General features: G+C 40.1%; 1 protein-coding gene across 1 annotated transcript; it reads left to right on the plus strand.

Annotated features, from left to right (window-relative positions):
* The first annotated feature begins 2,393 nt into the window (after positions 1-2,393).
* LOC306826466 (homeobox protein engrailed-2a-like) lies at positions 2,394-7,596 on the plus strand. Its single transcript, XM_079347826.1, has 2 exons — positions 2,394-3,097; positions 6,226-7,596. Exons 1-2 carry the CDS (start codon positions 2,671-2,673, stop codon positions 6,543-6,545), a joined length of 747 nt encoding a protein of 248 aa, XP_079203952.1. The 5' UTR covers positions 2,394-2,670; the 3' UTR covers positions 6,546-7,596.
* Positions 7,597-13,000: the final 5,404 nt, after the last annotated feature.

The raw sequence follows: 13,000 nt of genomic DNA on the forward strand, positions 1-13,000 counted from the left end.
GGCTGAAGATTTGGGCCTGTTGTGATGTCAAGACCTCCTACACCTGGAGACTACAGGTTTACACGGGCAAAGAAGTTGGCAGACCTGCAGAGGTGAACCAGGGGATGAGGGTGGTCCTGGACATGACCGAGGGGCTCCAGGGCCATGTCGTGACATGTGACAACTTTTTTACATCGTTCCCACTGGCGGAGGAGCTGCTGGAAAGGAAAATCGAACCGAACACGCCTTCCCCGCTGATCAGCAGCTGCAGAGATGGTCCGGAGTCTTCAGGATGCTGCCGCTGGCCCATCGCACGTCGTGCCGAGTAAGAGCAGGAAGCAGTGCGAATTTTGCGAAGGGTCAATAAGGAAAATTTGCAGCCCTTGCTGCAAATGTGGCAAATTCTGCTGCAGAGAACACAGCCTGTGCATTTGCAGCCTCTGTTGTACCTAAGATGGTCTCTCTCTCGCTCCTCCTCTCTCTTTCTCTCTATCTCAGCCTCTCTCTCTATCCCCACTGCATTTGTAAATGTTCTATGTATTTCTTTCAGTGTTATTTTTTCAATGTTCATGTTCTAAAATAAATGTTTTTCTTGTTGAAAATAATCTTGTATTTTGAATGTATTTTTAGTACACAACAAGGAAATATGAATTTAGTGGGGAAAAACACTTTTTTTTTTTCTTGGTTTTTACAGCAGTTTTAGGAAGGTGACAGTTGTTCTGCCTTTAGGTACAAGTGGGTCAGTTCTTTATGAAATGTGACACTGCAAAGAAAATAGAAATGCATCAAAATCAATGTTACTGCCAATCTTTAACCCATCCCAGGGCCTAAATTCAATCAAATTCTGGTAGAAATGTATTTTTGAAAAATTATTCAGAGGTCTTGTTTTCTTTTGCCATAAAAACAGTGGGTTTTTGTACATATACTAGCATTTAAAGGGTTACATCTAAAAAACATAATACATGTGTGATATGTATGTCCAGGACAAGAAGTTTTAAAAGATTGAGCTCTTAAATACAATGCAGCAAACGTTTATAAAATGGTATTCTACAATACTGCAGGATTGACTGATTTGAAATGATTTCTTTCTTCCTTTAGACTCTCCGTTGATCTTTTTTTTCTTCATTTATTTGCATTTCATTTTTTTCTAATTCTCTTCTCTTTAAACTGAAGCCTTATTATCATGACCTTTATTTGTTATTTCTTTTTAACAAAACCTATTCAGTTAGCCAATTTGCTGCAGGTGGACTAAGTTCTTATCTTGTTTACAGATTCATTAATTTAGCTCTGAACTGGTAAAAAAAAAAAAAAAAAAAGCCCATAATTTTATAACAGGCTATAAACTCTTTCTTTTCTGTGCTAAAGTCAGCTTATGAAAATTTATTTGGATATTCATTTCTGCACAGTCTTCACAATGCGGTAGAAGTGATTATTAATAATAATAACAACATAGCCTAATGATAAAATGATAAGAATCTAAATGGGGATTTAAAGAAGTACATGCTTCTATTGGCTTTTTAACCTTTCAGCTGTTTGTTGAATATGTCACAGAGCTAAAGGTCGTTCAGGTCTTTTTATTTTGGGACAAAAAATGAAGATCGCCCTCTAGTGCAGCTGCGTCAAACCTCACATGGTCAGCTTGGGATCATTCCTCGCTGACCTGAGATCAGCACAGACAGCCGACAAAGGGACTGCACGGCCTGCCACACTTGGCCAAACGAAACAACAAGACACCGTTTAATTCAGAAAACACACACAAAGAGTCAATGCTCCCTCTCTGCAGCGTCTCTGTGAGTCTGCTTCTCAAACACGCACTGAAAGAGTGAAACAAATGTTTATATACTGAGAGGGGGTGATCTGCAACATCTCCTGTTCATGACACTTTCCCCTCTGTAGGCCTATATGACTTTTAAAAAATAAATAAAAACAACTTCCTCCAAACTCTGTGGGGGAAAAATAGCATGTCAAATGTGATATAATAACCGTTAAGTTTGTGGAAACACGAGAGTCTATCTTTGAAGGACATCATGATGTGTTTAATGTCTGCTAGTTTTATTCATTTTCCCCAGATCACGTTGCTCCATCTGTGCAATCTGCTTACAACATGTTGAGCAGACTTTATTTACAAGCAGCAGCGAAGTTGTCGTGGACTTTAAACACCTCTGTCATTGTATCATGTCCGGGGTCCCTGAACGCATCACATGGTGACTGATGATTGGGTTAATTTTCGCCTCCAGGGAATTCCTGGAGCCTCATGTGACCTTAGCTCTGCAGTCCTATTGGTCCAAGGCACGTGTCTAAAAAAGCCGTAGTACTGCGTCATCACAGGGTGTGTCAGCCAATAAGAAAAGAGAACAAAATGTGTAGTGAAAGTATGAGCGCGTGTGTTTGTGAGTCAGTTAAGATAAGAGCAGCATCACTGACTGAGCTCTCACAGATTTATTTTAATTAAACAGTTTTTTTATTTTTTCTCTAATATGTTATAATAATAATTAGAGAGGATGCACGCGGACAAACTTTGACAGGAGATATCTCATCTTCAGAGAATAAATAGATACAGCTCAGGAATATTCTGCTCAGCGCCATTTTTATTTTTATGAATTAAAAGAAACATTTTTGTAAATTATCACGGTGGGATTATCATCCTTTAAAGAGGATACAGAGAGGAAACAGCTGATCCGGATCAGCAGGATGGAGGTGAACGCTCGGGTTGACCCAGGTCAGGAGGAGTCGAACCGGGCCGGACCGTCCCCGCTGCAGCCTCCCGGACCTCCGCAGACCCACCGGGTCACCAACTTCTACATAGACAACATCCTGAGGCCCGACTTTGGCCGGCAGAAGAAGGATGGGAATGTGGCCCGGGATGGGGGAGGTCTTGGACGGTTCATACGGAGACAAGAGACAAAGTCCTCCAAAAACACGCAGCGGAGAGACGACCGGGACCAGGACCGGGACCAGGACCGGGACACGGGGTCATCAGAGGAGCAGCAGGCGGACTGTGAAGCCCGCAGGCCGGAGCTGAGGGCCGGGGAGGATGCTGAGAGGACCCGGGGGGACAAACAGATGCTGTGGCCGGCCTGGGTCTATTGTACCCGGTACTCCGACCGACCGTCCTCAGGTCAGGAAACCTTTATCACTCTGATGATTTTAGTTCAATTAAAATTAAATCAATGAACCAATCACACATTTAGGCCACACAAAAAAGAAACATTTTTTTGTGTGTGTATGTATGTATTTTTTCCCGAATCTTTAAATCTGTTTCATGTTATAATTCTGCAGAAACAAACTGATTATTTTTTCGATGAACGACCCCCCCCCATCCCCAAATAGACCCATCAACTTACTGACAAAGAGATTATTGCAACATCAAAACTCAAGTAACTGATCATGCATTATCGAACATCTTCACATTTTGAACTCTGCACACGTTTTTTAATCGACGAAAGCTTCTGAAACATTTTCTTCAAAAATCAAACGAGTTGAAGTCGTTTGAAACTGCAGCTTTCTAACCGTCAATCACATTTTAATACTGACCAGAGTGGATGATTTAAGTAAAAACAACAACAACAACACACAAACAAACATAAAGTTAGTCTGAAGAATGAACGAAAGAAAGAGTGGAAATATTCAGATTTGAAGTAAAACCAAGTTTAACGCCATTGTTCGTCAGATTTCTTTGTTGATGTTTCATTAGCATATTTTTTTGACAATGGGGGGGTCCAAAAAGTGAACCAGAGGGTACCAAAAAATATATTCGATGTAAAGTAACGAATTAAAGTTGTTTTAAGTTTTTTTTTTATTGTTGCAGAAATCACAACAAAAGTGTCATTTATGAAAAGATTGATCTCGTGATGAGTTTGATTCAGAGAAAAAGATAGATATGAAGTGAAACATGTTTTTATGCTGCGGCCTCGTTCTGGTTTAAATAGCCTACTCGTGCAAATCATCATCTTAATAGTAGTTGTCTGTATGATGAAAATGTTTTAGCTGTGTTTGGAGTTGTTTTCGGAGTGAGCTCGTGCTGCACTTGGACTTTTTCTTTGTCAGGATGAGTTCACGCGCTCTCTGTTAAAACATAACCTTATTCATATGTTAGTTAAATGTCCTCAAAGAGACATGATCACGCGGGATGAGGAGCTGGCTAATAACCTGCACTTTAATCTTGGTACAGACTGTAGTTTAATCCGGGCTAAATGTAGTTTTCATTGTTGTTGATAAAGTTTGAGGAGCTGCAGGCCGCAAACAAAGACTCACACAGTATTGATCTTTATTCTATTGCTCTGTGATTAAATACAGATCATTATTAAAGATCATTATAGCATTTACGTAGGCTAAAGTGTAAACATGATTATAAAGATGGAGCCTATGTGTGCGTGTGTTATAAAATATGTCGATGTTCACATCTCCTCTGTTTGAGTTCTGTTGTGTTTAACTTCTTCATCACTGGAGCGCTCACTCTTTTGATCCGTTCACTGTTTTCATCTTCATCTTGATTTAAAAAAAAATGATCTGAGTGTTAGAAACTTTATTGTTTCGGATATAGGGAAACTTCTTCTTTAGGGAAAATTTGAGTTTCTATGGTAACAGGGAGGGAAAGAGGCGCCTAACTCCCCCATCCTCCATCATAACCCCACCCCCACCCCAAAAACCTTCTCCTCCTCTTCCTCCTCCTCCTCCTTCTCCTCATAAAGACACCGTGCACACACGCGCGCTCACGCGCAGAGACGCACGTCTGGCCTTCAAATCTGGACTTTTTGTGTCATCTCAGGATATTGTGTTTTCTCTTTTAAAGAGACAAAACTTATCTTAGCTATAATATCAAATAACAACTGAGTATTCTATAAATGATAATGTTAGATAAAGATAAAAACATACGACTAAAGTTTGTTTTATAAAAAAAAGTCATTCACGTGATTCTCGTCACTTTTATCATTTAGGGTTTTAAGGCCGATATTAAGTTTTCTACTGGACGGAATCTTTCATTTATCACTCTGATTAAACTAACTGTCATTTGTATCCAGCAGTGTTGTTAAATAAATACATCATTAGGCCTGCGTCTTCCCGTTTATCAGGCGCAGTATTACAGGCCCTTTAGGCCGAGCTTCGTGTTCTGAAAGGTGTTTGACTAAATGTTATGGCCAAATATTAAAAATACCTCTCCATAAAACATCAAGTCAAGTGTTGCTTTATTGTCTTTTCAAACATGACGGCCTACACAGAGACAGTGCACAGAAAAATGAAATGTCGTTTCTTTAGTCGTGATGCGACATAAGAGGTAATAACACAGGGGTTAGATGTAGTGTGACAAAAACAGTGGTGGCTTTTTATTTAAAGTCACGATTTATAGTGTACAAACAAACGACTGTGATGTGTGAAATACAACGTTTACTATAATGTTTAAAGGTAGACTTGTTTTGGATTATGGGAATGAAGTATCAGTGTAAACAGTTTTGTAATCTCAATGAAGCCCATCCCTATTGTTGCCATAAAAGTTTTATTTATAACTAAAAATATAAGAGTTATTGTCTGAAGATGCCCCTGAAGCCTGCGTCCATCATCACGCATGGTGCCCATAGTAAGACTGACGCGTCTTTATGACGGCACCAGCAGCGCGCTCAGACCACAGGTTCAGACCCAATCTTTGTACTTCTACATGCCATGCCTGAGCCTATAGCCCACATCATCAGTATAATTAGCTCCAAATATGATGTGGAATAACAGGCTCGTGCTCCTCTGACCACTGCTGTCTGTTTTTATAAAGTTTAAATAGCCTGTATTTTATCAGGCTAAATGGAGTCTGATTGCGTCCTCTTGTTTTGATAATTCCTCTCAGAGATTTAAAGTCACTTCTAGAGTGACCGTGCTCACTGATGACATACAGTCGAATGGTCGTCATTGTTACAACAGATTAGTAAGGCGGGAAGTATCCTAACGAATGCCTCTTTGTTTAGTCCCTTATAATAAAAACAATCAGATATTATCTTTTTTATAATATACAAAATGAACTCATGTTATATTTCTGATGTTATAGGCTACTGTAGCCTAATAGGCTAATCGATTTGTCTATTATGACACAGATCTTTTGAAAAATAAACATAGATGCAGTGTGTGGACACTTTCTGTCTTCAAAATCAGTTTTAGGCCTGTAGCTCAACACTGTATGACACCCAGACACATAAGGCTAAAGAGCACCACTTAACGCTAAAACACCAGCTCACATGTTTCTGATATCATGTCCCCCCTCAGGACCCAGATCCCGGAAACCAAAGCGGGCCCCTGCTCCAAGCAAGGACGACAAGCGGCCCCGCACGGCCTTCACGGCGGAGCAGCTGCTCCGGTTAAAGGCGGAGTTCCAGAAGAACCGGTACCTGACGGAGCAGCGGAGGCAGAGTCTGTCCCAGGATCTCGGTCTGAACGAGTCCCAGATCAAGATTTGGTTCCAGAACAAGCGTGCCAAGATCAAGAAGACCTGTGGGAACAAGAACTCTCTGGCGCAGCACCTAATGGAGCAGGGACTCTACAACCACTCCACCTGCGCGCCAGACGGCGAGGCCGACAGCGACTAGACATAACAAATAAGACTAAGACCCCGATCAACCTCCTCAGAACCAGCATCATATTTAAGACTGTGTGTGTGTGTGTGTGTGTGTGTGTGTGTGTGTGTGTGTGTGTGTGTGTGTGTGTGTGTGTGCGTGTGTGTGTGTGTGACAAGCAGATTTAACATTTAATTGCTAGATTCTTCATTGGAGACATCTCTGTGTCAGTTGTTCCTCATCAGATGAACATTTCAAATATCCACGATCACAGTCTCCCTATAGGGTGAATGACGTCACTTTTACAATTCATTTGTTATTTTTACCTTTCAATTTCAGAAATTAAGATAACAGAGTTCTTCATAGAGAAAAACTCTCATTTCACTTCCCTATAAACCAATTGCTTTTTGTTATAATTTTAAAGTCAGATGTCCAGATGTTATTCCAGATGCCTATCCATAATGTAATTTTAATTATCCTGAATTAAAATTACATTTACAGTATTTATAAATTCTAATTATACACAATTGTGGACTGATGACATCAATTTTACTATTCATGCAGCAGTTTCATACATTATTCTTCAAATCCTACGGAAGCCCATAGAGAACACACATTCATGTATTTATTTTGTTTTACCTTCATAAAGCGTATTCTACATTTTCTGTAGACCTCAACTTTTTAAAACGTCTTTATCCTGAGATAACAAGATGAATAAGTTGAGGTCCCGAGAAAACAAACTAAAATAAGTCATCATCACGCTGTAAAAAGTAAAATCAAATGTTTGGATGCTGTCCGCAGCGGGCTTCCGTACTATCCCGAACAAACAATCAAAATATCTGACTTCTTCCAAGGAAAGATATCATCAACCCAAGTGTCACATTTTTAATTTATGATATTCAGAATGGCATTATGGATATCTGGAACGATTTCTTTACTTTGCACATCTGACATTGAGATCAATACAATAAACATGGGGGTAGGTTACGTAATCAGTCCGAGGACGAATGATGTTGATGTTTACAATTGTGGATAGTGGGACTGTTATTGTGAATCTGTTTTATTACAATTCTTACCAGTGAGATTACGGTTTTGACAAAGAGTGTTGTTACATACATACATACATATATATATATATATATATATATATATATATATATATATAATTAATGATAGGATGGGATTTAAAGGTCATAACGGCTTCCCACACGAACAAAAAAAACCAACCCAAGCAACCCAACCTGGTGCAGCAACAAAAACCTCCTCAGAAACCAGCATCCCTATTTAAGACTGTGTGTTTGTTTGTGTGTATGTGTGTGTCCTCAGGGCTGTAGATATGTTGATGACGTCATTCACAGATGGTCACAGAGTTCACCTGTTGTTCACTGAGCTCTCTCAGGTTTAAGTCATCACACCTATTCACGTCACTGTTAGCGTGTAGCCTGATGTTAGCATCTGTTAGCTTCTATTTAAAGGCCTCATTCACTCACTGAGAGTCAGCTGCTAAAAACTTTAATTATTTGTCATCAAAATGTTCAATGTAAAACTCAGCCTTAAATTAAAGAGCAATACCTTCTTCTCAGCTACAGAAGCCCCAACAGAACATACATCCTGGATCTTATTTCTCTCATTATTTACGTGATAACAAGTACATTTCAATTGTTTTCTTAATATCTCAAAAATGAGTCTTGTTATGTGGGAATAACAATGCTGGTCTCCCCTTGGCTACATCTAAAATTATCACTACAGTATCACTTGTTATTACGGGTAAATTGAGTTTAAAAAAGAAGTGTATTTATGCATGTCCTCTTCGGGCTTCCGTACAGATTAATGTTGTAAAAAAAAAAATCAAGGGAGTTTTCTGTTTAAAAAAATGTAGATTAGACAGAAATTGTATTTTGACAATGAGAAGTCAAATGATTACGAGTGGAAAACAAACCATGGCCTTTAAAATCAAAGTGTAGAAACAGCAGGCTTGCGACCCTGTGAACGGTCTGAGGTGCAGTAAGATCAGGTCCAGTGTGGGGTCAGAACCACGTCAACAGACCTGAACATTATGTAAGCATTTACCGAGAGCTGTCGCTTGAAGCAAAACACAGAATCAAAGTGTTCACTTTTGAAGTGAGCGAGAGGATCTGCTGGAGGAGGAGTTCAGATAGACGAATAACTCTTCACATTTATCTGTGAGGTTGTTTTTTTTAGAGAGGCACGACTGACACACTGTCTCCCACTTTGCAGCCCTGAAGTGTCTGATCAACTTTATCGATGATGAAAAGCTGAAATCCAAAGATTTACCTGCTGCATTGTGAATACACAGCCTCCAGTGTGTGTGAGTGTGTGTGTGTGTGTGTGTGTGTGTGTGTGTGTGGGCACCTGCAGGGGAGGGCGTAAAAAGACAACGGTTGTACTGACTCCTCTTTAAGTCCTAACAGTCTAAAGGTTGAAATGGTGTAAAAAGTGAGTTTTGTTATTTTTAAATACCCTTTAAAGGCTGAAAAACAATTCACATGCTTAAAGATTCATATATTACAGTTCAAGATGTTTTTTTTGTTTAATTCAATCTGCAAAATAATTTTTTTGGGGTGTAACACAAAGTATACAATAGAATAATTTTTCGACTAAGATTGTAAAAATCAAAAGATATCAATACCTAGAAATAAAAGAAGACAACGATATTAGGTCATTTTTTGTCTTTAATTAATAAACATTTCAACAATTTCCTGCATTGTCTAAATTGCACAATTTCGTTGACAGTGCAATCTGTGCAATTTCTTCTCTTACACACCTTTAAAGAAAAAAGTTGCTAGTTTTTAACAGTCAATGATTAAAATAATAAAAGAGGTCCCATATTATCCAAAATGTGCGATTTCAAAAAGAACTGAAGCAGCACCATTTTGACATGCTTCATTTAAATCGTTTAATGGGTCATTAAAGGGAAACATAGGTATAGTCATTTCCCAAGGCTGACAGGTTGTGGTGGAGGGGGCCAATGTGAGCTCATTTCATGGGGAACAGAAATCCTGGAGACGCCTCTGCATGCAGGTTTGCAGGTGTGTGAGGTACAGACACGCTCATGTGGAATAAAGTCTGCTGTTTGTGCGTGTTTGTGTGTGAGTTTAGGAATTCATTGTTTCTTTAGCAGTTTTTTTTTTTTCTCAAAAAAAAAAGAAAAAAAAAAAAGATCCAGGATTCAGTTTTTGATTTGAATGGTTCGGATTGTTTATGCTGAAAGATAAAAGATGGAGATAACTTTAAAGTATGTTCTATTTGTTTTTCCTGTTTTTTTTTCACTGAGTCGGAGGACAGAGCTCCGATTCAAACGAGTCTGTTAAAATAAAGGACAAAAAACGGACTCTTAACTTAAAAACTTTGTGCCTAAAACACGTTCAGAAACACACAAACAAACAAAGACACACACACACACACACACACACACCGTCCTTTCATTATGATCAGAGTGTCTGCGGACTGAGCCCCGCACGGCTCGGCCCCGCACGGCTCGGCCCCGCACGGCTCGGCAGTCATGTTGTCGTGACTGTAGCAGAAACAGTTCCGCTGGTCTTTATTTTTTTTCTATGCTAGTTATAAGACAAACATTTTATTTCGTATTTATGAAACATGTGGACTGTTAAGAATATAAATTATTTTTATCTGCAGTTTCTGATGTGTTTGAACGCAGCACGTGACGGCCTGTGCAGTTCTGAAAGATTTTATGTTTGTGTCTTTATCAGATATGCCTTAACACACACACACACACACACACACACACACACACACACACACACACACACACACACACACACACACACACAAAGTGTCCCTGAGCAGCTGATTTTATATCGTTTATAATGTTTAATATACTGAGCATGTGCAGCTAACGGTCTGTGTACATAATTTATATTAAGGTGTTGATGATGATTAAAAAACAACAATGTAAACAGGAGAGTGTTTATTATTATCATGTCGATTTATCGAGTCTTCTGGAAGTTTTATTTAAATAATGTGATATTACGCAGAGACATTAAAGAAAACATGGAGGAACATTGTGAATGATGCCAGTGAAAGGTTACATTATTTGGGGGGGGTCATGGTCATGCTTACTGCTCTGTTGCATGGACTTTTCTTTTAACACCTCTTTGTAAATGTTTGTCTTACTTAATGCAGGGTTCCAGGTCTTCAGTGCAGGCTCTCATTTATCTTATTTAATTTTTCGTAGGGCTCCAAATGTCTTCAATGGGTGACGAGTCAGGACTGCAGGAAGACCAGTCCATCACCTGGACTCTTATGGAGCCCTTCTGTTGTTAATGCACACAGAATGTGGTTTAACATTAATGGAGCCTTCACATTATGTGCATGTTACCCATGCCATGTGCACTAATGCACACCCATACTGATATTATACATACTGATACAAGCTGCCTGGAGAACATGGCGTGCATTACTTCCAAACAGAAAGTCAATTTAGTCTCTTCTGACCACAAGAAGGTTTTCCACCTCGCCTCAGTTCATCCTCAGTGACCTGAATCCCCCCCTCAAAGTGGCAGTGTTTCTGGATGTGGTTTGAATACGGTTTCCTCTTTGCATGGTCGAGTTTCAGCTTCACTTGTGAATGCAGTGGTGAATTGTGTTCACCGACAATAGCTTTTGAAAGTGTTCCTTAAGCCCACGCAGTGATTTCCACTCCAGAATAATGCCTGTTTTTAATGATTTCCACCACAGACTGGTGTCAGTGAATGCAGCACAGACTGGTGTCAGTGAATGCAGCACAGATTGCACTCCTCTTGTTGTTGCAGCAGCAGCAGCTCAGATCTCTCCTGACCTGATGATCTGAGGATGTTAGACGTGGTCGGACGTGAGCAGAAGCTGTGTTTGGGCCCTCTGCTCAGTGTGAGGCTGTCAGTCAAAGAAAGGGGAGGTGGGGGTGGTGATAATGAGGGGGGGGACCTGGATGAAGGTCAAATGATCTGTGTGAGTCGAGAGCAGCAGGTGAGGACAGTGCAGCAGGTACATTTTGAGGAGTTTCCAGCTGAGACGTTTCGACTGTCAGAGTTATTGACAGGACTCTTTAACAACATTTAAATCTCGTGTGAATTTGTAACACTTTTAGTGTTTTCAATTGCAACATTTTTAAAACAGTCCTGTTTAACTGAATCCCGCTGTTATCCGTTAAAAGGGATAGTTCTGTATTTTCAAAGAGAGGTCATATAAGGTAATTACAAATAATATTATCCACAGGAGATGTTGGTCATAGCCTCCTTAATGAAAAACTGTTTAGAGTCACATGTGTTTGTTGTCTCCTTACTGCAAGAGAAGCGAGACGTACTGTATGTGTGGCATTAGGGAAACAGTACGAAAATAATGAGGCTTTCTGATGGCAAAGTAAAGCTTAATATCTAAATCTAAATATAGGGTACTCTAAACCCAAACTTTCTTTTTGGGTCGGATTTTATGGTGACAGACGGGAAGCTAATCTGCCACGGCCAAAGTGACTTACACTGGGCCAAACATGCAGTAAATTCAGAAACGATATTAGTTCAAACGCAAAAGTCCAAAACAAATGCAACAATTGAGATGTGCTGTAAATGAACGAAAAGTGCTGCAAAAAAAGCTGAAACAACGACATTCACGTTAGACGTGCTGCAAACAGTGAAAACACAAATATTTAGAAAACATCTGCAAACTGTCCACACACACCTCGACAACAGGAACGTACAGGAACTGTCTGTGATGTCACTCAATGGTTACTGTAGTGTGTAGACAACCTAAAGTAACTACGAGGCAGCATATCACCACTGACACTAACTAGACGTAAATGTAACGAGTGTTTATTTCATATTGTAAATATTTTTAAACAATGTAACTTCATCCTTCGTGTACATTTTTCGTGCCTCCGGACACGACATCTTCTGGAGTGCCTGTGTGAAAGCGTCTACTCAGAGACAAGAAACACAAACCAATCAGAAGAAAGACGCACATTTGATGATTGTGAGCTCGGAACACAGAAAAAGGAACAAGAAGAATTCGCTGTTTCTTATTGTAAAAGTCTCTGCAACTTTTTCGCCCACAGCTCATCTCGTTTTCTAGATTGTTCTGCAGCGTGGAGGAGGGAAACCTTAAATTGGTGTTATTTACCCAGAGTCCCTGTGTCCTGGTGTCTTTAAGGTAACCTCTCCTGCAGGCGGAGCAAAGGGCAGATGAGTGGAGAAAAGAAAAGTACATATCAGTGAGTCCTGATGTCCCCCCGTGTCTCCTGCAGACAAAGACCGGCACCCCTCTGGCCCCCTTCCCCCTACTGAGAGATCTGTCCACAGGCTCTAAATGCTTCCCAGTCAAACTTGGAATATGGATGAAGGGGACGGGGGCTTTGTGGCGGAAATATAATTACGGCCTGTGAAAGCTGAAGGAGGTGGAGAATGGGGGATGACATCAGAGCGATTTCACACCCGGCCTCGGACGGCCGGGCCAAGCCGAGGCCTCGCCGCGCTCTG

The sequence above is a fragment of the Symphodus melops genome, assembly GCF_947650265.1.
Source record: "Symphodus melops genome assembly, chromosome: 7".
NCBI lineage: Eukaryota > Metazoa > Chordata > Actinopteri > Labriformes > Labridae > Symphodus > Symphodus melops.